The sequence below is a fragment of the Sciurus carolinensis genome, chromosome X (genome assembly GCF_902686445.1).
Source record: "Sciurus carolinensis chromosome X, mSciCar1.2, whole genome shotgun sequence".
Lineage (NCBI taxonomy): Eukaryota > Metazoa > Chordata > Mammalia > Rodentia > Sciuridae > Sciurus > Sciurus carolinensis.
Window position 1 is genome coordinate 89,365,613 of NC_062232.1, and position 23,996 is coordinate 89,389,608.

A 23,996-nucleotide genomic window follows, 5' to 3' on the forward strand; every position below is an offset into this window, starting at 1 on the left:
GGAGTAAGTATGGAGTGCTCTTAGAAAGGAAAATGCTAGTGTTCTAGATGGAATTGAAATTCAGGCCTTTGCAGTGGCAGAAAAATCAGGGGAGACAAAGAGATTGGAGTGGCTTCAGCATGGAGGTAGACTTGTGAAGTCGTGAGCCAAGTGGGGGCCAAGAATTGAGCCTTGCAGCACACTCATGTTCTAGAAATTAGACATGAAGTGAGAGCAGATGAAAGAGAAAAAAAAAAGATGTGCATGACAGGCTGGCACTGAAGAGGAAGAGTGCAAGTTTAATACAGTCCTGAGGCCTCTAGGAAAGTAGAGTTGGCTTTGGCTAACTAGTTTGAGTGGTGCCAAAATAAATACTGGATTTAAGTTTTTAGTGCAGATTTTCTTTTAGAAGGTCCACATAATAATTTACCCATTTAAGTTAGATATTTAATTATGCTGTATGCCTGATGACAGGGTGGAAATGAAGGATGATTAGGTGAGGGGAAATGGGGAGGTGTGTGTCTTTGTTCGATAGAGTCTTCTGTGAAGAAGAGGGTTGGCAACCTGTTTTACCTGGCTTGAGTGTCTAATTATTCTCTAACAAGTCTCAAGTAGAGTCGGCCTATGTGATGTACATCCAGTTTATCACCTGCGTCTCATTCTGGGATGTAGCCTGTTTCTATACAACAGCAAATAAATGTTTGGGGAAAGAATAAACTCTGGCATAAGGGTGTGGGCTTCAGTTTGTGGACCAGATGGTGTGTTCTGTTGTTGAAAGGCCATATGTAATTGATACATAAAGTGACAGACTGAAGCAAAAGCAAAGTAAGTATTTTAAGACAAGCAGTTAAAAAAAGAAGGCAGAATGTGACCCCAAAAGCATGTGAAGATTCTGACTTCTGACTTTTGGAAAAGCTAGGAATATTGGTGTGTAGACAGGATGTTAAAAAAGAACATGTCAAACAATAGTAATGGGGTCACTGACTCAGATTATTTTTAAAGATGAAGTTGTCTTCTGTCAATTGGGAAGAGTTGGGCTTGGGATGGATTGTCCTTTCTTCCTTTCTTCACTTCTCCCTCTCCCCATTCACCTCAAGGTTCAATTTCCACATCAAAACTTCAAGATTGGAATCTTGCCTAGGTTTAGATAATGTTCCCCTTGTACCTGTTAGAAAGCAAGAAAGAAACACATATTCAATGACAATACTAGATGTTTCAATAGAACAAACGGAAAGGCTTGCATCCCATTTTAGTCTTCAAAACTTATGAGTCAGGTTGGTGCATGCAAGTGTGCTCATAAACATGTGACTACATCTGCCTTCCTAGAGTATGACAGATGGAGATCAGAGTCCAGTTTGTCCTGTAACATTAATCTCTTGCTTTTATGAAGAGCTGGTGTTTGATGCATGGCTAGGTTTTTTTGAGGGAGCATGTAAGAAAGTTACCTGAAATAACCTGTGTCTAGAGAAGTTTAAAAAAATAGCAATTATTTTGATAGGGTTAGACAAGTCATTTTTAAAAAATGGGATGCTGTCTGGAAGAATAACCTGTGCCCACCTTTCTCAGATGGCAAAACATGTTCCTCTTTGGGAAAGGTACTACGGAGCACAAAGAGGCTGTCTGTATAACACAAATGAAGTGGAACATGGGTAAAAATGGAACCAGTGTAGACTGCCAATTTAACTAACTTGGGTCGTTTGAATCTCAATTGTGCAAGCCAGCCAAATCTTCTCCTTGTTTTGTGTTGTTTAGACATGTGTACAATTTTGTGAGAGCGAGAATGATATAGTCATCTGGAGGTAAAGAGGGTCTCCCATTTTCATAAACAAAATGGTTTCTCTAACCCTCACAAAGGGGAAGCACAGAAGGACCCAGAGGTAACCTCCTGTTGCAGGAAATGGGAGCTTCATCCTGCTTTCCCTGCCAACCTCCTGTCCCCATTTCCTCCCAGCATATATCTCCATTCCAATCTCCCTGCCACTTTGGCTCTCTTGCTGTCATGGTTCAACTATTCTGAGAAAGTTGTACTAACTGAGTTTAGACAGAGGGAACCTGGCCCAGTCATTAACAGGACTGTACAAGAAAAGAACAAAACAAACCAATTCTTCAAACTAAACAACAAGGAAGAAAGCACGTTTATTTTTACATAAAAAAAATTTATACCCACACTCATGGGCACACACACACATACACACACTTTGTTTACTCAGCCAAAGGATAGACAAGATAATTCTTTGGCCAAGTCAATTAAATTATTCAAACCTAGAGTGGCCCATAATTTTTAGTTCTAAATGATATGTCAGTGCTAGGCATGATAAGGAAAGGGTGAGGAAATAGGTTGCATAATTGCTTCAATTCTCTGCTTCCCTTTGCATAAGTTCATTATTGAGAATCAATTCCAATTTGAGAGGAGGCTTTAATTCCTTGTAAATGAATAGGAAGTGAGTAAGTAAATGTTCGGTGTTTTCCTCAAATTATGTCTCATAATGTAAGAAAACAGTGGCAAAAAGCCATCAACAGATGGTGTTTTCATTAGTCAAAGATTTATTTTTCAAAGCATTTTCATATTAATGAAGCAAGGTTGAAATTAGAATCATCTTGTCAGTTCTAGTTCGCTGTTGTTAAAATGAACTAGCATTCTGCAGATTGCTAGGGGGCCAGAGCAAACTAACCATTTGCCATAATTTTGTGATGGTAAACCCAAGGCCCATAGTCTAACCAGACCTAAAATTATGTGTTCAGTTCTAATTTTTGTTTTCAGTGGCTTTATAGAAGGCGTGAGCCTCAGTTTGGGGCCATAAATGAGGAACACAGCAGGAATCTTTGTCCTGCTCTGCACTATGAATTATTTATGAGATATCAATTTCAGGACCAGTGTTGCAACAGGTCACATATGATTGTTAAAAATCATTTTCTCCAAGGAATCCTGTGTTTGAATGGAAATACATTACAGTTGGAAACGGACTTCTAATACTGTTTCTTCTCTGCATTTATCAGTACACATTATATTTACCTAATAGGCCAATATATTCATTTATGATACATGGAATTTCCACTGATTTAGGAATTTGGACCACCTGTAGAGGATAGTGTTGACCAATTGGATGTATTACCAATTACCACTCTCTAACTTAAGTTAGATCTTTTGATCAAACTGAGCTCTGTCATAGTCACTCTGACAAAACTTTTGAAGAGGAGTCTATACATGTAGCCTCAACTATGTCACTAATGACGTACTCTTTAACCCTATAATTTGGCATCTGTTTCCAAAAGCTTACTGAAACTTCTTTTTCAGAGATTATCTATGACCTCTAATTAGCAAATCTAGCTGCCTATTACCAATGCTCATATTTCTTGTACTCTCTGCATATATGACAGTGACAATCTTTTCTTGAAATGTGTTTCTCTCAATTATCCTCTAAGCTTGGTCCAGACCTGCATTAGCAACTACCTAATACTTCAGTTCTTCTAACCAGTGTCTCTTCCCCCCAGGCTTTCCTGTTTCAGTCTGCCCCACATATTGCTGCTAGGGTAATGTCCTAAATGAAACCCTGATTATGCCATTAGCTTGCTCAACAGCCTTTGGTAAGCACCCTAAGCTGGGAAAAAGGGAGGTATAAATTCATCTATACATTTCAGATCTTCATAACAGGACTTTGATCTCCATTTCAAACCTTGTCCCCTACTAATCTCTTTGTACCCTCTGTTCTAGCCATCTAAACTACTGTTCTCTGAACAGTATTCTCCCTCCCTTTCTCCTACCTTTCTTCCTTTTCATTTTCTTTCTTTCTTTCCCTTCTCCCTCCTTCCTTCCTTCCTCCCTCCTTCCCCCCTCTCTTTCTCTCTCTCTCTCTCTTTCTCCCTTCCTTCCTTCCTTCCTTCCTTCCTTCCTTCCTTCCTTCCTTCCTTCCTTCCTTCCTTCTTTCTCTTTCTCCCTCTCTGCCTGTCTTCCCTTCCTTCCTTTGTGAGATGGTATCTCACTTATATTCTCTAGGCTTTCCTGAAATTTCTGGGCTCAGGTGATCATACTGCCTCAGCCTTTCAAGTAGCTAGGACTACAGATGTGCACCACATAGCCTAGCTACTTTATTCATTTTTACTTTTGCTTGTGGTATTCCTTGTGCCTGGAACACCCGGCCCTCTTCCATCTGTGTAATAAAATTTTACTTATACTTCAAGATCCATCTTAATTTAACATCCTGTCTTTGAAATCACTGTACCTTGAACAGAGTAAATGCTCAATATATTTCTGTTGTGTTAAAAATCCAAACTGTTGTTTCTTTTTTCCTCTGGTATCTATTTAGCTTACAGATCATGTCCAAATCAATTATTGACACCCTGCCTTTTTCCTTCTTCCCTCTCTTTGTGCTTGCTAAGGAGATCACAGATTGAGATTTTAGTGGGATTAAAGAAAGTCAGGGAGGAAACCCTCAAGTCAAGAAAAGTGGAATAAATATTGAAAAATCACTTCTATGGGAATAAAGCCAAAGAAAATCAAAGATCTGGCAAGAAGGGAAGCAATGGTTAAGGTGGTCTTCAAAATCCTGTTTGATAACAAGTGAAATCAGAATACTCAGCCTAGAAACACATATATCTATGCGAGTATATCCTCTGGGATATATTCATAGGGACAATGTTCAGGTTGCTTAGCTATGCTACTTATTAGATTGGAAAAGGGCCAAGAACACAAGCCCCCTCTCTTCATCCACATCCCATTACTGCCCACTGTCCTTCCTATCCTCTCTTTCAAAGGTGTGAACTTTGGGGCTGGGGTTGTGGCTCAGTGGTAGAGCACTTGCCTAGCATGTGTGAAGCCCTGGGTTTGATTCTCAGCAAAGCATATAAATAAATGAATAAAATAAAGATCTATCAATATCTACAAAAATATTTTTTAAAAAGTGTGAATTTTGAAAAATTGCAAACCATTAAGAACCACAGAGACAACAATGAAGCAGTTAACAAGACTGAGGGAAGGAACACTATCACGATAAGGGCCAACAAGTTGGAGTGTTACAATTGGAATACACTTTGCAGGGTGTTGATATGATGGATGAGAAGGTAGTAGATATTGAGACAGGTGGTGGAGGAGAAGTAGCCATCAAAGATGAAGACTAGGGGAGAGAAGGATAAAAAAACCCATGATTCATCTAGAGTGAACACTCAAATGTTCACATAAGGAATAAGAAACAGTTGCCTGCTGAACTGAAAATATGCTGGAGTTCTGAGTACTGTTCTAGCTATTTTATATTGAACAAATCTGCAAAGTACTCCTAATGTGTGTGTAAAAGAATGCATGTGCTAATAAATGATGGTAAGCAATGATGTCCTCTTGACACAGTCAGATCTTGTGTTTGAAGCTGAGCACACCCGTGGATGATGCCTTAGTTCCAAAGAAGGAATGCTGTGAGATACAATGCTAGATTTATATGAATCTCACATTGAAGGAGCCTCCTGATAAAATTATAGTGTTATCAACAAGAAGACACACACACACAAAAAAAGAGTCCTGAGTCAAAACTGTGACTAGGGGCTAGAGATCTGAGTTCCAGTCCTCACTTTGCTGCAAACTGGTTATGTGCCTGCAAAATGCTTTACCCTCACTCAGAAGTTCAGTTCTCTCATCAGTAAAATGCTGGCATCTCCTTTGTGAAATCATTACAGTATTTTAATGGTATATATGAAATTGCCTGGAGTACTATCTTGCAAGCAATAGTCATTCAATAAATTATAGTTTTCTCAATCTACTCATCAGTAGAAAAGATGAAACCAATTTTTCATATGCTGTAAGATTTCTATGAGGGAAAATTGAGACATTGACTATGAAATACTTTTAAAAGTTCTAAATATTACAACATTATAAAACATCACATTGCTTAATGTTAATAAATCCCTATATCTACCCACAAAGTCATGAATATCATCTTTTGCTCAATGATTATACTCTGGAGCAGATGGAAAGCATTATTAACTATTATCTAGATCAGGTTTGGTCTGTAGCAAGTACTCAATGAATCTTTGAAATATCTACTTATTGACTGATGTCCACATGATATTGGTTCTTGGGCTCACTGTTCTTTTTTTCTCCCTTCTTCTATGTTTCCCTCTGGCTTCACATTCTCTGCGATGACAGCAAACTCTGGAGATGAACCTCACCAACCTGGTTAAACGCAACAGTGAACTAGAAAATCAAATGGCCAAACTAATTCAGATCTGTCAGCAGGTTGAGGTATGTAACAGAAATATTTGCAATTCTTTCAGAGGACCTGGATTGGGAAATCCTTTGGGACTTCAATTTTGGCAGAGTATAGCTCAGTCATTTGGAACAAAGGTCTGAATGGAAGTTCTAGGAAGTCTCATTCCTTTAGGATGCTTGTCCTAAGAAGAAAAAAGACAGATTCTGTGTTTTTTAAAATAGGTGATGGTGATGGATTGGCAGGATAACAGTCAGAGAGGTCATCCCTTCTCCTTTCCAAAAACCAGGCAGTATGAGAATCAGAGATGAAATGTGCTTCTTCCTTCAACAAATTGGACATTATTACTCCCTAAAGATATTATTGGAGTGTCATAGGCATGTTGGGAACTCATGAGTCCTTGGGGTAAGATGAGGGTCATTTAGCATAATATTGTTTCTGTAACAATATGATTAAGACTGCTTCTCTTCTTCCTAGCCTGTCCTCTTTCCATCCCCTGCCGTTGGTCTTAGCTATACCATGCACCCTACCTGGTCCTCACGTATCACCTTTCCACCTGTTCTTGTCATCAACAAATAATATCTACATTAAGGTTGTCTGTGTATTGTAAAGTGCTGTACAACTGTAAGGTTTTTCAAAATTGTTATCTACAGAGAATATTAGAGCATAGCTCAAAAGAGAAGTTGACCTCTTCTTAACTGGGCATCATCAAAGAAAGATGTTATTCCTCGCTCTTTCTCAACAACATGCACAAAACTTATGCTGTATTATTTAGTTTTATGTTGATTTTGTTGAAGAACTGATGATAGGCCTTAAAGTCTAAACAGGGTCAGATAAAAAAAAATTAGAGGATTCATCATGGCAAGGATTGGACAAGAATGTTTCTGATTCTATTTAGAGTCTGATTTTCTAGTTCTATTCTTACTTGTATAACAGATAAGTGGTAACAGTTCAAGTTTATTTTATTTTAAATAGTAAAATAATTGTATTTTAATACCATCTGAGAATTCTTGTTTAAGAGACTATAGAGACTTTGCTTCTTATAAAGCAAAGACTTGCTTTTTGTATATGAGTAACTCCACATTTCCCAATTGTTTGGACTTAAAGTCTTGGGTTTCTTGCAGTAGAGTGTACTTGTATGATGAGCATACCATAGCAATTTAATCACTGTGGGGCACTCTGTGAAACAGAGTGGTACTTTATATAGGTACATAGGGTACTGGTTAAAATTAGGTGTAAGAGCATAGAATAGGATAGGGGATTTGAGAAGAAGCATAAGACATGAAAGAAAAAAATTGGAATTTGGGTTGGAAAATTGGGTTCTAGACTTGGCTGTTCTGTTAACTGGTCACATAAATGTAAGCCATTTAACCTCCCAGCTTCAGTGTCCTTCCCTACAAAATAAGGAGTTAAACTGACCTTACAACCTTCTGTGTATTTCCAGAATTCTTATGTCACAGTTCTGTAAATGGTTACTTTATTCTGTTCCTTTTCTCTACTGTCTCATCCCTTCCAAGAGGGGAGAAATGAAATAGTAGTTCAGAGTGGTTTTCAGCTAATTAGAATCCCTCTATGTTCTGCTCTTTCAAAGCTTCTGATTATGCTGTTAGATTACAGTATAAGAAATCCACACTGGTGAAGGGACAATGGAGTATTGTGAGCAGGAGACTAGATAAGGGATCTTTTGGTTTAGAATTTGCATGATTGAAGGTGGAGTAACACTTAATAGTGAATAAAATATGGTTAGAAATTATAATTATCACCTTCCTCATTCTAATCAAAGGACTATTAAATACAGAGCAAGTTGTAGTCAAAATAGCAAAGTAAGTGGTTTATTTCCATTGCTCATTTGTTAGGAACTCTCTAGTGTCTCATCTCTGTAGGGAAGTTTATCACTGTGGCTGGACTCCCCCAAATATAGCCCTGTTCCAATCTTTCCCAACTCTTGCTGCCAACGAAGCCTTTACATTTGGGGCCATATGGTTTTCAAGTAGCAAGGAGCTAGTCCCCCCTCCCAGATTAATTCATCATTGTTTTGGTAGGGAAGGACTCACTCTTTTTTTGGCGGTGCTGGGGATTGAACCCAGGGCCTTGTGCTTGCAAGGCAAGCACTCTACCGACTGAGCTATCTCCCCAGCCCAAGGACTCACTCTTTGACATTTTTTGGATAACAGGTGATGTTTTTTTTATCAGTGCCTTTCGAAGTTGGCATTCCACCCTGAGCCTTAAGGAAGTGACACTAGTTGCCACATGCAAGTAAAACAAGAGGGAAAAGTAGCCCTGTGATGAACCAGCAAAGTAGGTATTCAAGGAGCACCCTTAGAGATGTTTGTTAAATCCCATCATGTACGCTACTGTCTGTTCTGGTTACATAAAAAAGTCACCTTTTACTAATACTTCTTTATGCATGGCATCATACGAGGTACAAAGAAAACAGTGCAAATGCAATATCTACTTTCTGAGGGTTGACCCTACAAAAATCCACCCCGACATGGATATCTGTGTGCAAGAAATATGGACAATGGAATAAAAACATTGAGAAAGAATAGTGAGATAATATAATATTGTTGAACATGAGAGTGTATTTTTTGTGGGTTAACTTCAAAGTCTATTCAGTTTAAAATTCTGTCCTTGACAGGGGTCCTATAGGATAGTTTGTGGAAGGTCATGTCTGTCCTCTATGACATCATTCTGTCTGAAAGGTTAGGGATGTGCCCTTACCTTCCCCTTAATAATAGGGTGAATCCAGGCTACTTATTGTATTCATTCAACATTGAGCCTGTGTGTCAAAAATGCTTCAGGACAAGCCCCAGGATTAGCAATGGAGTTAAAGGAGGGACGTGAAATTTCATAAATGCTTATAAATACTTAATAAAATGAAATAACAGGATACTGTCAATCTTGAGAGTCAGACACATAAGGATGGTTTGTTTTCATTTTTTCTAATTCAGATTTGTCTATAAGGAATGTCTATATTCACAGTGTAAACCAGGCATTTCACATTGGGTGGGAGTGGAGGCTTCACAACTAGGGCATTTCTGAGAAAACTGGAATAGGCTATTTCCCTGCCAAACCTGTTCCCTTCCTTATTGTCTGTAAATGTTTTTGTCACAGATTGACTTTTCATAAAGAAGCCATAAATACTGCCTCCCTATCCTAGTTCTTTCTCCCTGTTCTCTATTCTTTTCAGAAAGTAAACAAAGCTGCAGTCTTCCTATTATTACAGAAACAGAGATTAAGATCACCACAGATTTATTAGCTGAATTGTAGCTTGTTATAGTTGCTGCTAAGCTTTCAGAATTCAGTAAATAGGCAGTTGAAAATAATTTCTTTGGGGGCATGGGAAGGAGGTAGAAGCAGATCAAGACTCCCTTTAATCTGGTTAAGGAAGGACATGCCTTGACCTTGTTGCTCTGGCCACTTGATCTCTATATATAGTTCTTTGTCCTGGCTCATCAGGCATCCTTTGTTTGTATTTCCAAAGGAAATATCTGTATAATGCATAGTCAAGGAAAAATGTATACCAACAGATGGATACTTCCTTTTGGCTTCCAAGACTCCATGATTCTGTGAATAACAAGTATTCCTGAAAAACAGCAAGGGGGAAAAATAAATACTTAGTAATCACTAAGAAGTACTAACAGTACTTCTTCAGCATATACAACATGCTCAACAAGATGGTTGTCTTAGAGGTTACAAAAGAAATACATGTGGTTGGTGACCTCCAGGAGCTTTTAGTGTAGCTGGGGAAAGCACAGTATCTAGTGGCAAATTATGCAGTACAGGAAGTACAAATGAATGTAGTAGAGTCCTTCCAATTTTACTTTTTTGTTCTTAGCTTTTAGGACACTGAACACATTAAAGCACTTTCCTTTAAATTGAATGTGCCATCTTCTTTTTTCCTCTTCTCAGCTGCTACAACACAATGGGTTAATCTATCCCAGAAGCTGCATGGGCAAGTTGATCTTTTTGTGGCTCTTCAAAAACCTATTAAGGATCTGGGTGGTCCTGCTTTTTCAGCCATAAGACAAAGAAGAAAGGACTTGAGTTGAAAGAGAAGAAAGAGAGGCTTCCCTTAGTTTGGGGAATTTCAACTTTCTACTGTGCACTGTGTCTGAGCTTAAATCACTTTTGGAAATAGTTCTCTTTGGGGTCAAATTTTAGGTGACTTTTTCCTCTCCCTTTTCCAATGCTGTTGCTCCCTGGAAGGGAAGTTTTGGGAAGAACAAAAATCTTGAGAGTATATATACTAACGGTTTGATCACTTCTTCAAGCATAAAAATAGGTCTTCTGCAAGCAAATAATTTTTAAAAAGCACTGCTATAAATGTTTTCAGGAGATGATCCCTAAATGTTTTAGGGAGATTGAGCTAGAACAAGGAATAGAATGTAAACAATTCAAGTACAAACATGTTTGTTGGAGGAACCCTCTATAAGCACTGAAGCATGATAAAATTCAGGTGTGATTAGGGTGAAATGAGTGTAATCAGGAAAAATTTAGTGAAGGAAATGCATTTTGGTCAAATATTGATGGAGAAAAATTAACTTACCCTTCTCTGCTGGAGAGGCAGACAGCAGAAGTATTAGTGAAGGTGGAAATTACAAATCATATAACCAAAATGGTTCCCTAAGTTTCTGAGCATATAACAGTAAATAGGAAATGATTCCTGCCCTCAAGGAACACAGATTGGTTGGGAATATTACTGGAAAAATAGCAAATAGAATATGAAGTGATCATTGTTATGATGAAGATCATTTCAAGATGACAAACTAAGATGGAGGAAGAAACACCTAAATCTGCCTGAAGGACTTGGGAAAGACTGAAAATTGGAGATATAAATGGAGTTATCTTGAAATAGATATAGAATTTTGCCAAGAAAAAATGAGATAAAGGAGAATAGGTGATCACATGCAAGAACACAGAAGAGTGATCATCATAGAGATATTTATCAGAAGTTTGGTTCAGCCCAAATATAAGTTGTTAGAATCATTGCAAAAAGTGCGTCTGGTGATCAGGTAGATGCAATGGGTCACTGAATGAGAGAGACTTCAAGAAAAATCCATAGCTTTCTGGCTTGGAAGGCTGAATGGGTCTGTTACCTTTATCTTGGTTAGGAAATAGAGTTCTTTTAGACATGTGAGATTTGTTGTGTATGGCTCAGAGAGTCAGGTGGGAAATGCCTGCTATGCCTAGCTGGTTGGCTGGATCTGCAGGTCAGGAGAGGGCTCTGGGAAAGGAATAAGCCTGTTAGTCATCAGTATGTAAGTAGCACTTCAAGCCATGGAGAATGTACAAGAGAACGGGGGCTAGGACAAATCTCCAATAATTGCTTGTCTCTCAGAATACAACAACAAATTGGACTTCAAAAAGTAAAAAGAAAGACTGTGCTTTAATGAGATTACTGAGGTATGGTATGCATTTTTAAAATTAAATATCAGAAGTAAGTTCTTCATTTGTGGAAAGAATAAAAGTTTTAGATATCACCATTTTAAAGACTATAGTAAGAAGTAAACAGGAGCTGGAGTTGTGGCTCAGTGGTAGAGAACTTGCCTAGCACATGTGAGGTCCTCAGTTTGATCCTAAGCACCTTATAAAAATAAATAAAATGAAAGTATTATGTCCATTTACAACTAAAAAGTATTTTTTAAAAAATAAGTAACTGTGAGGATTTCCCCTCCTCCAGGTGAATACTTTATATGTGTCAACTTATTTAATCCTCATAAAACTCTATGCTGTAAACATTTATTATTCCTGCTTTACAGATGAATAAATGGAGATACAGAAAGATGTAAGTAATGCCAAGGTCATTCCACTAGTAGGTAATGGGGATTTGAATCCAGATTCTTTCGCTTCAGAGCTTATGCCCCTAATTGCTCTGTTACACTTTCTTTTGCAAGAGCAAGGTACACACTACTTGGATGTCTCCTTGTCACAGGTGGTTCCTGGACCCATTTTTCAAGATGACTTGTAGTGAGTAAGAAATATGAGATAGAGATGTGAATTCTAGAGGAGAGAAAAGGAAAGGTGGAAAGAACAGTTAAGGGAAGAGAAATACAATCAAAAACCAAGAATCAAAATATCAAAGGAAAAAAGGTCCTTATGGTAAGGAAGATTTGATAGAGTCCATTGGTGCGGAAACAACGTAGAAGAAATTATTATTAGTGACTTTTGAGGGATAAGGTTCTGTGCAAATATGAAGATGGAAGATAGATTCAGAGAGGTCAAGGAGAAAGTAAGTTGTAAGGAAATGCAGGCTACAAGAAGTTTTATCAAGAAGATGAGAGAGAAATAGGGTGGTAGTTGTTATCTTTTTGAAGTGGAAAACAATTAGACTCACAAACACATGTGTAAAGCTCTTTTTGTTTATTATTTTGTAACTGAGTAATTAACAATAGGACTCACTAGACCCACTGCTTTCAAATACCTGCTTCACTTCCCTTCCTGACTTGGTGTCCAGGCACCTCTCCAAGGAATCTCTTGCCCATCTCCAAATCTTTTCTTTTCCCAGTATTGGGTGTTGAACCCAGTGGTACTTACCACTAGCTCTATTCCCAGCCCTTTCTGTGTTTATTTTAATTTTGAGACAGGGTCATGCTAAGTTGTGACCCTCAAATTTACTATCCTTCTACCTTAGCCTCTTGAGTAGCTGGAATTACAGGCATGTGCCACTGTGTCCACCAAAGCCTTGGTTTTTATAACCTGCTTCCCCTAGAAGTGATGTGTAGATTCTCAGATGCAGTGTACTATGGTAGTTTTGAAGTTGGACAGACAGTAATTGTGCTAAGTGTAAAACTTTGATCTTCTCTGAGCTTCAGTTTCATCATGTATAAAACTTGGACTGATACCTTAAAAGGAAAGGGTAAGATATGGAGAATGCCTGTCACTGGGCCTGGCATATATAGGTAAAGCTTAATAAATAGTAGTGTGGGAGGAGAAGGGGTGGAGGGAAAGATGGAAAAGGAGGGAGAAGAGGTGAAGTAGTAGTAGCAGCAGCTGTTGATAGCAGTACTTATGGGCATCATATCTTTTGCTAGAGATTATCCTATTCTTGACCTTAGGATTTATAGAGGTATTTATCACTATCTCTAAGGGGTGTGGAGGAAAGTGATTCCCAAATGTTCACAATTTCAAATATAACATATATACTTTCCTTGGGAAGAGGGAGGTGTAATAAAATTGCAGCACCCGGAATGCTGGGAATCTCAGTCCTAAAGCCCTATTCAATAACCCCAGGAAGTCTGAAAAGGCCATAAACTAAAAAAATATTCTGTGCTCCATAAGTTGCTAGTTTTCAGCTACTAACTTAAACAAATTTTATTTGGTAGGGAAAAGTTTGTTGCCCTTCTACAAGAATATCTAAGGAGATATTTACATTGATACTTCAGTAAACTTGCCTTTCATCCTGCCCAAAGCCCTCTGGGTTACTGCTTCTAAGAAAAGGCAAAGAGAAATTTTAGGGAGGGACATATGCTTTCATCTGTAGACTTCTTTGGGGTTTTTAAATGTTCATTAGTCAAAGTATACTGTTAGTATTTCTGTGAAAGACTGAAGAGTAAGGGAAGCAGACACAGTAGCTCCTGAGAAGGATTTGAGCTACCAGTGCCTTATGAGAATGAAATGCCTATTTTGAAACTACCGTGGGATTATAGAAGAAAATGGTTTCCATGAACAATGGAAAAATATGTGCATATTGACCTAGTCATTCTATTCATTTATACTACTGTAATGACTAATTCAGAGTATTTCATTCAATTTATTATTTATATAGCAATTATATTTAATATAGGTAAAAAACTTAAATTTACTGCAATCTGAGGGTGGGCATAGCCTATTTTTATTCTAGGAAAGAAAACACTTTATAATCTTTCATATACCTAAGGTGTTCAGACCTTTTTCAAAAATACTTTGTGACAATTTTTGATGTTACAATAAAATAACACTTTCAATGACATTAAATATTGCAGTTGAAATATTTGGAGGGAATGAACATATAATAGGGTTTAGGGATAAAATGAGTTGAGATTAATATTGTTTTCCTTCCCCACATCTATAGAACAGGTAAGCTCTCAGGTATGGTCATGTCTTCTTAGCCAACAAAACAGTTCATATATGCATGCATTCTCATTTTACTTTGGTGTAACAAAACTCCTCTTATAACCCCATTTATCATCTGCTGACTTCCTCTTCCATTACCTATTCCTCAGTGTTCAAATGCCACGTGGCACTAAATGACCAGAACAGTTGCCTAATTTTGGCTCCACCTGCTTGCTCCACTCTCGATGACCTGCCCAAATTATCCATTTCCAATGAGCTCTTGGAAAGTTGATGCCTAATGATTCAGCTAAAGACCTATCAAGCCTATGTTGTACCTCTGAACATTTTCAGTTCTACTCTTACCTCTATTCTCTCCTGTCATCAACCCAGACAATACCCCAAATTCAAAAACAAAGCAAAACAAAATAAAAACCTTCAACAGCACACAGCTGTTGAGACATCCTTTCTGTCTCTGCCTGTCAAGAGGAGTTCAGCTGTGTGGTACGGTTAAGCAGGGACTGGAAGGGAGAGAGAATCATATTTGAATAATTTATTCTGGGCACTGTGCTAGCGGCATCATTGTTTCCAGTCTCACTTAGTGTTTATGACAACCCTGTGATACAGTTGATGTTCCCATTTTGTAAAAGAGAACTGGAGGTTTAGAGAAATTAGATGCCTAACTTGAGGTCACACATAGGATAAACTGGGGCTTCACTCTACATTTCTCCTACCCCAAAGCCCATGTTCTTGCCACTGCACTAGGCAGCTTTGAGGAGAAGCTATTTGCTTGCTTGCCACTGATTAATTTGTGTTCAGAAAGGAATGCCCACTGTTTTTCTCCCCTAAACAGTTCTAGCTCTAGAAGAATCGATGGCTTATTTAGGGACTCCACATACCTTGATTCAAGGCAAACCTCTTATATACCCCAGCCTTTGTCCTATTGTTGATAAAACAGAGTGGCTTTTCATATCCTAATAGTCCTTCTTAGGTAGGGAGAAGAAGGACAGCTGCTAGCATTGGCAAAAGGAAGCAGTAGTGCCTGACATCAAGAAGTTACTTGCTTAGATTAATTTTGGGGTAGATGGGAAGTGAAAATAGGGTGGGTAATTCGAGGTATCAGCACTATTTCCAGCCATATAGTCAGTTTATTATAGAACCTGCACTTTGTTGTCGAGACTGCCTGGCTAGGTCCTCCTTCCTTTTAAGGCTGTGCATGACCATGTTGCAGGGTAAAAGTTGTCTTGATGAGACACAACTTCTCTCATTTTTTTCCAAGCTTCATTACCATCCCCCAACTTTCTTTCTTTTTGTTTCTTTTTATTGTCACATTATAATTATGCATAATAGTGTGATTTGTTGTTACACATGCACACAATGTAGTAGTATAATATGGTCAATGTTCCACTTTTTCTTCCCTCCTCCCTTCCCCTGATTCCTTTTCTGTTCTACTGATATCCCTTCTCTTCGCATGAGTTCCCCCTTCCATTTTTTCTTTTTCTTCTCTAGTTTCCACATATTAGAGAAAAAAATATTACCCTTGACTTTCTGAGTTTGTATTATTTTGCTTAACATAATGCTCTCAATTTCCATCCATTTTTCTGCAAATGACAGTTTCATTCTTCTTTATGACTGAGTATAACACCACTGTGTACATATACCACATTTTCTTTAGTCATTCTTCTGTTGACAGACACCTAGACTGGTTCCATAATTGTGCTGTTGTAGACATGGGTATGCATACATCTCTAGAGTATACTAACTTTAATTATTTTGGAGAAATACCAAGGAGTAGTATAGCTGGGTCATATGGTGGTTCTATTCCTAGTCTTTTGAGAAACCTCCATAGTGATTTCCATATTGGCTGTACTAATTTAAAATCCCACCAACAGTCTAAAAGTGTTTCTTTTTCTTCATGTCCTCTTTGGCATTTATTATTATTTGTATTCTTTTTTTCTTGTTTTTTTTTTCAGTGCTAGAGATTGAACCTAGGGCTTTGCACATGTAAGGCAATTGCTTTACTACTGAGCTACATCCTAGCACTATTACTTGTAACTGGAGTGAGATGAAATCTCAAAAAAAAAAAAGATTTTTTTTTTTGTACTGAGAGTTGAATCCAGTGGTGATTAATCACTGAGATACATCCCCAGCCCTTTCTATTTTTTTTAAATTTTGAGACAGGGTCTCATTAGGTGGCTTACTAAGTTACTGAGGCTGGCTTCAAACCCATGATCTTCCTGTCTCAGCCTCCTGTGCCACTGAGATTACAGGCATGAGCCACCATGCCCACTCTCAATGAAGTTTTGATTTCTATTTTCCTAATTGCATTTTTCATGTATCTGAAGGTCATTTGTATTTCTTCTTTAGAGAAGTGTCTGTTTAGTTCATTTGCACATTTATGGGTTGACTTATTTATTTATTTATAGTTTATATATATTCTGGGTATTATTCCTCTGTCTAAAGAGTAGCTAGCAATGATTTTCTCCCATTCTGTAGGTTCTCCGTTCATGCGCTTGTTTCCTTGGTTATGTAGAAGCTTCAGTACTCATACGAACTTTAAGTGCATGAATTAATCTGCACAATAACCTGAGGATGTACATACTATTCTCATTTTGCAAACAGGGAAATTGAGACATAGAGCAAATAACCAATATGTACAAAGTCACATATGGAGTGTCAGAACGGGGGTTTATATGCAATTTGACTCTAAATCTATCCTCCTAACCACTGTGCTGTATTAAAAATAAAGGGCAAACCACAAGATTAATCAAGGATGACTCTGTGCAATGTTTTGCAAATTGCTGATTATTGTACTTATGATCAGGGTAAATATAAATGTCTGTGTTACCAGTCTTGGTGTGTTACATGGGTGTGTGTACATGTGGGAATGATGCAGTGTGAAGGTAGAGCAGTATTTTGGGCATGCCTTACTCTGGACTGATAATCTCTCTAGAGCATGCATCCTAATACACTTGCATGTGGCATGTGTTATGCATCTATTTTAAAGATGGCAGCCTCAGTGTTCATCTTTTGTGTTTGTGGATACATGTGTGCATGTAAGAGGATATATCTGGGAAGAAATATATATGTCCAGTGAGAGAATTCAAGTTTAAACCAGGTTGTGAGTTCTGTTTTTTCCTACCAAGGGTTCTTTTCAATTCCTTGCTGTTTTCTCCATATAAGTCGGAAAACTGGAACATAACAGGAGGACTCCCTAGCCTTTTGTTACTTCTGATTGGAAACATTGTCTTTTCTGTTCACAGCTGACTTTTCCCCTCTTTTCCATGTGGGAAGCCTCTGTCAGCTTCTCCTTATTACATCAAAGGCACAAAATAATCATTGGCTTTGGAACAATTTCTAAACTGATAAAACTTTAGCTCAAAGACTGTATTGTACCAATGGGTGTCCAAATTGCATACAACCACTGAGTTTCAGCCTTAACTTCTTCAATCTATAGAGAAGTAGTCATGTACTGGCACAGAACAGCAGGCATATAAATGCCCAAAGGTATCAGGCGCAGGAGCAAGCCTAGGACATGAAGTGAGAGGACTAGATAGGGGAGGATAAAATTGATAGATGAAGAAAAATTATGTAGAAAGGAAAGGGAACAAATAAAGAATGCCAATTTACAGTGCACATACTACGAAATTCTTGCCAAATTTGTGCTGTGTTCTAGCATCTGAAGAGTTCTGTGAAGAGCTCTGGATGTTCCAGCCTCCTGGGGCTAGTCTGGGTTTCTGATTGCCTAAGCGTCATCAGTTAAGAAATCCAAACCATTTGGGGAGGATTCCATTGGATTTCTAATGAAACAGATTTATATCATATTGGTAGCTCAGTGAACATTTATATTTAAGAAGTAAAAATCTGATATCACAAATGAGTAGGCAAATTGCATATTGTCTGCCTGCCAGATAGTAGAATTAAACACATTTGTGCTTTCACACTCAATTTCTGTTAAAAACAGAATATTGGCAGCAAACCATTGGGGAAAAAAACCCTACTGACCTACAGTAAGTACTACCAAGTCCCATGCTAAACCAATGACACATCATTAGCCTAGAAAATGAAAGCCAATGATGTTCACAATGTTTTGGTGTCTATTATTTATGGTCTTAAAATATAACTAACTTCCTAGAGAGTAAAACTGTAGTCACTTTTTCCTTCTTAATCTTTATCAGAAAGTGTTTCTTAAGATTCATTGTGTGTTTAGCATTGTGGTAAATGCTATAGGGCATACAGCAGGTATGTAAGTCATTATCCTTTCCTACAAGGACTTTTTAGTCTAGTTGTTAGAAGTTACAATATGAAGCCTTTGCAAACAATGCAAAATAAAATAATTCCTGTTAAATTGTATGATATTAACTGGAAGCACTATAGGTGTTCATAGGAAAGGGGTATTAAAGAAGGCTAATATCATCACTATTATCAATAGCTAACACTAATTAGCACTTTAATATGCACCAGGTATTGTGCTTTACATGTATTATCACATTTAATCCTCTTAACTATTGGGATAGGCACTACTGTTATCCCTAATTTTTTTTCAGATGAAGAAATTTAGATAGCTAAGTGACTTATCCAAGGGGAGTGATAAGAGGCTAGAGAGGTACTAGAGAGATACATAGGGACTTGATCATCAAGCATCTTAAAAGCCATGTTAAGAAGTTTGGAATTTATGCTATGGTCAGATAGAAACTATTGAACCTTAGTATAAAACCATTCTAAGCATGGGAGTGGTGTGTTTCCATAAAGATTATGCTGCCTGGCTGCTGAATTAAGAATTCTTTGGGAAGATAAGGCTGGAGACAGAGATACCAGTTAGGAAATGTTGTGGCACAGCGCTTGGCACATTTAAGACACTCAATATGTGTTTTTTTGAATGGATGTGTGGATGGATTCATTAAAGGACAAGATTTTGGTGGACATATAGTGAAGTGATAACTAGTAAGAACAGAACAGAATCTATTTGAATTGTACTTAGAAGGTTAAAATATATGGAATGTGATGATTCATTAGATATGGAGATGAGAAAGTCAGTGAAGTTAAGAATGATACTCAGTGTTTCTGAAGAGGCAGTGGCCCCCTAATTTCATTTAGGGGATGTTAGAGAATAATCAAATTTAATGAAAAAGGGAATGGAAGGAAATGAGTTCAGCTTTGGAATCACTGAGTTTGTGGTGCCTGTGTTTATGCAAATGAAAATATCTGGTAAACGGTGAGATATATGGGCCTAAATTTCAGGAAGGATTTAAGATAGAGATAAATATAAGTGAGGCAAAAAGGTGATGGAATTGTTCCATCTGAGGTGGAACAGTTGTTCAATCTGAGGTAATAGAATTGTTCTAAAATTAAATTGTGGTTATGGTTACATAATTTGTAAATTTACATAAATCATTGACTTATCTACTATTAAAATGAATGAGCATTATGACATGTATATTATATGTCAATAAAGCTTTTAAAGATAAAAATTAGAAAGATTAAATTACATCTCAATAAAACTTCTATTAAAAAAATTTAAAAAGATAAAAATATAGGTGGTAACTAAGACCTTACAAATGGATGAGATTACCTAAGACTTAATAGACTAGAACTCTCAGAATACTGGCACTTAAGGTACAGGTAAAGGAGTTGGAGTGTTATCTTTTTTAACATACTGTTATAAGAGCCTTATATATCTTTGAGTGTCAATGGGAAGGAGCTAGTTGATAGGAAGAGAGTGACTGAAGGAGAGGTAGGGAGCAGTTTGATCTACTAAGAACCCCAAGAGGATAGGAGAGGATGAGATACAGAAAACAGGTAGAGGAATGAACTTTCTTGATGAGAAATACCACTTCTTTGAGAGAAGGGAAAAATAGTCAAGGATAGTGGCATGTTTATTGATTTGTTGTGAAAATTTGAGGGTTTTCTCTGGAATGAGTTCTATTTTCTCTATGAAGAAAGAAGTAAAAATCATTTGCTATGATTTTCTGTGAGTGGAAAGGAAAGTGGAGGTTTGGGGATGGCAGTGATTTGAGTTAGCTAATTTAAGAACTTGCTTGAAACTGGAAACCATGATTTGAAGGGGAACTACTCTATGCTTATGATCATACATATAGACTGATAATTTCAGATTTAAAGAAAACTAGAGTTTCTTTATATATACATATATATCATATATGTCATATATATCACATGATACTAACCATTTCCCTGTCATGTGTTGTGATTTTTTTCCTCCAGTTTGTCTTTGTCTTTATTCTTTATATTGCTTTTGATTTTTCTAGCTTATGGAAGATCTCACCTTCCTTAAACTTTCTTTTCATATCTTCAGTGATTTTATTTTTATATTTTAAGTCTTTAATACCCCTAGAATTTATCTTAGCGTGTGAGGTCTTGAAATTTATTTTAGGATGTGTTGTCTTGTTTACTTCAAGTTAAATAGCTACAGTACCAAAAGACCATTTATTGAAAGAGAAGAGTCCTTTTCCCATTGAAAGAATATAGTATGTTTGCCATATTTTGGGTTTACATATCTACTTAGTTATAGACTCTCCTGTTACATTGATTTAATTTTTGTTTCCTATCCCAATACCTCACTATTTTTATGCCTTTATTTTGTTTATTTAGTTGTTGTTTTTTAATGTGGTGCCTGGGATTGAACCCAGTGCCTCACGTGTGCTAAGCAAGGGCTTCACCACTGAACCACAACCCCAGCCCTCAATACCTTACTATTTTGTTCATAGTGATTTTATGGTAGATTTTAACATTTGTTAATATCTGGTATCTCTTTTTCATTCTTTAAAATAATTTTATCCAGATATAAAATGTACTCAGTTTAGATTGTGATTATCATTTCATTATCATTATATATTAATTAGGGGGAGAAATATATTTTTGTTATCTCAAGTCTTCCTATCATGAATTATAGTATTATATCTGAATTCTTTCAATTTTTAAATTTGGGACCTTCTCTAATAATTTTTTCTTCAAATAGATACATTACCTTTAAAAAAATAAATTCCTAGATATTTTGTAGTCTTGTTCCCATCGTGAATTGGTTCTTTTTCTGATTCCAATTTTAAAAAGCACATGAAAAAATGTTTTGATTTTATGTATTTTCTTGTATGCGATAATTTTACCAGACTGATAATTTTAGATTTAAAGAAAACCAGAGTCTCTTAGGTTTATCTGGGATACTTTTATCTCCTTTACCAATATTTATGCCAATTATTTAATTTCCTAATTTATTTTGCCTCAACCAAGACAAAGAAACACTGTGGTGAGGGCTGGGAATGTAACAAAGTGGTTCAGTAGTTACATGGTATGCAAGGGGCCCTGGGGCAATCCCCAGTACCACAACAAACAAACAAACAAAACACTGTGGTGATATCAGATATCCTTGCCTTGTTCATGATCTTATTGGAAAGGGCTTTAGTCTTTTAACATTTAGTTTGTTTTCTATTTCTTCTCATCGTATTTAAATGTTGCCTTTCATTTAGAGTTTTCATTATTATTAGCTGCTGAATTTTGTTTTAAAAGTTTTAGAATGAACAAAGGAAATAAGGTGGTTGGGGAAGGGATTGGATATCATAACAGTGTAGAGAAGATCAGTCGAGTAGAAGAAGGAGAATGAGAGTGAGGGAGGAAAGAAGGAAAAGGGGAAGAAATATGGAATAACGAAATTGTGTTATATACAAATATAAAGGTACCAAAAGGAATTTCACTTTTATGTACATGTAGATTAAAAGAAGTTTAATAGAATAGAGGAGAGAAAATAGAAGGAGGGGAAGAGGAAGAAAAAGGGGAGGGAATGGGGATTCAAATCAAATTCCTTGTGTGTATGATTTTGTCAAAATGAACCAAACTATTATGTATAATTACAATGCTCTAATTTAAAAAAGATTTTAGAATATTTTAATATAGCCCTATTTATTAATATATTTTCTAATGTTGAGTCATTCTTTTATTTCTGGAATAAACCCTATTTGGTTTTGGTATTTTAATTCCTTTGTTGACCTATTGGATTTCACTTTTTATTTTATTTAGAAATTTTTGAATATGTTCAAAAGTTAAATCAATCTGTAGTCTTGGTGTGTGTGTGTGTGTGTGTGTGTGTGTGTGTGTGTGTGTGTGTATTTTTTTTTTTTGATCGAGGGGATTACTGAGGATTGAACCCAGGTGTACTTAACCACTGAGCCATATCTCCAGTCCTTTTTATTTTTCATTTCAGACAGGGCCTTGTTAAGTTGCTGAGACTGACTTTGAACTTGCAATCCTCCTGCCTCAGCCTCTGGAGCCACTGGGATTACAGATGTGGGCCACCATATCTGGCTTGATTATATTTATTTAGATTTTGGATATTATGGTATTATAGTAGATTCACTAAATGCATTTGGGTTCTTTTTATAGTTCTCTTTGGTTTATAGCTTAAATAGCTTGGGAATAGAATGTGACTCTAAAATCATCTGGAACCTTGGGAAAAAAGATAGATTTTTAATCACCTTTCCAATCTGTTCTAAAGCTACCAATCTCTTGAATCTTTTCTACTTTTTATTGGCTAAAATTAGGTAGTATGTATTAGATATCTCAGCTATTTGCCATAGGCTGCATATAATATTCCCTTATCATTACTTTTATAATCTATTTAGAAGTGTGCTGGAGCTGGCTTGCAAATTGTGTGACTTTTTTCCCATCGTGAGTTTAGTGGCTATACATTGGTAGCTTAAAATCCACCATAGTGGGAGTTTTTACACCAGGAAAATCAATAAGCGCTACAAATTGTGGCCAATTGTTAAATGTTTACCAGCCCACTATTGTCTTTATCTATGATTGTTATCTCCTTTCGCTTTGTTCATATTGTTTTCTTTTGCTTTTTCTTCTTCCTTAATCAGGATTTTCAAATGACCAGCTTTTGGTTTTAATTATTTTTGTAAGGTAGTTTCATTTTGATTTAATTAATTTCAGGTTTTTATTTTATTGTGCTTTCCATTTTTTTAATTAAATGATTAATTCATTTTTTTCAAATTTTTACATTTTCCTGACTAGAACTCTAACCATATCCCAACAATTTTGGTATTAAGTTTGTGCTCTTGTATATTTTCTAGAGAATTAACAATTTCTTTTTTTTTTTTATTTATTTTTTTACGTTTACATAGGGTAATGATGTTTATTTTTTTCCCTTCCCCCCCACCCCTCCCACCTTTTTCCCTTTATACAGTCCTTCTTTCCTTCATTCTTACCGCTCTCCTTAGCCTAACTCTAAACCTAACCCTAAACCTAATGCTAACCCCTCCCACCCCCATTATATGTCCTCATCCGCTTATCAGCGAGATCATTCGTCCTTTAGTTTTTTGAGATTGGCTTATCTCACTTAGCATGATGTTCTCCAATTTCGACCATTTGCCTACAAATGCCATAATTTTATCGTTCTTCATTGCGGAGTAATATTCCATTGTATAAATATGCCACAGTTTCTTTATCCATTCATCAACTGAAGGGCATCTAGGTTGGTTCCACAATCTGGCTATGGTGAATTGAGCAGCAATGAACATTGATGTGGCTGTATCTCTGTAGTATGCTGATTTTAAGTCCTTTGGGTATAGGCCAAGGAGTGGGATAGATGGGTCAAATGGTGTTTCCATTCCAAGCTTTCTGAGGAATCTCCACACTGCTTTCCAGAGTGGCTGCACTAATTTGCAACCCCACCAGCAATGTATGAGTGTTCCTTTTTCACCACATCCTCGCCAACACCTATTGTTGCTTGTATTCTTGATAATCGCCATTCTAATTGGGGTGAGATGAAATCTTAGGGTA

General features: G+C 36.8%; 1 protein-coding gene across 5 annotated transcripts in view; it reads left to right on the top strand.

Moving 5' to 3' along the window:
* Mid2 (midline 2) overlaps positions 1 to 23,996 on the top strand; it is an 88,828-nt gene that overhangs the window by 20,872 nt on the left and 43,960 nt on the right. For all 5 annotated transcript variants that reach the window (XM_047536514.1, XM_047536512.1, XM_047536510.1 and 2 more), the window contains one exon: positions 6,110 to 6,205. In XM_047536514.1, the coding sequence (XP_047392470.1) occupies positions 6,110 to 6,205 (96 nt within the window). The remainder of the gene's footprint in view (positions 1 to 6,109; positions 6,206 to 23,996) is intronic.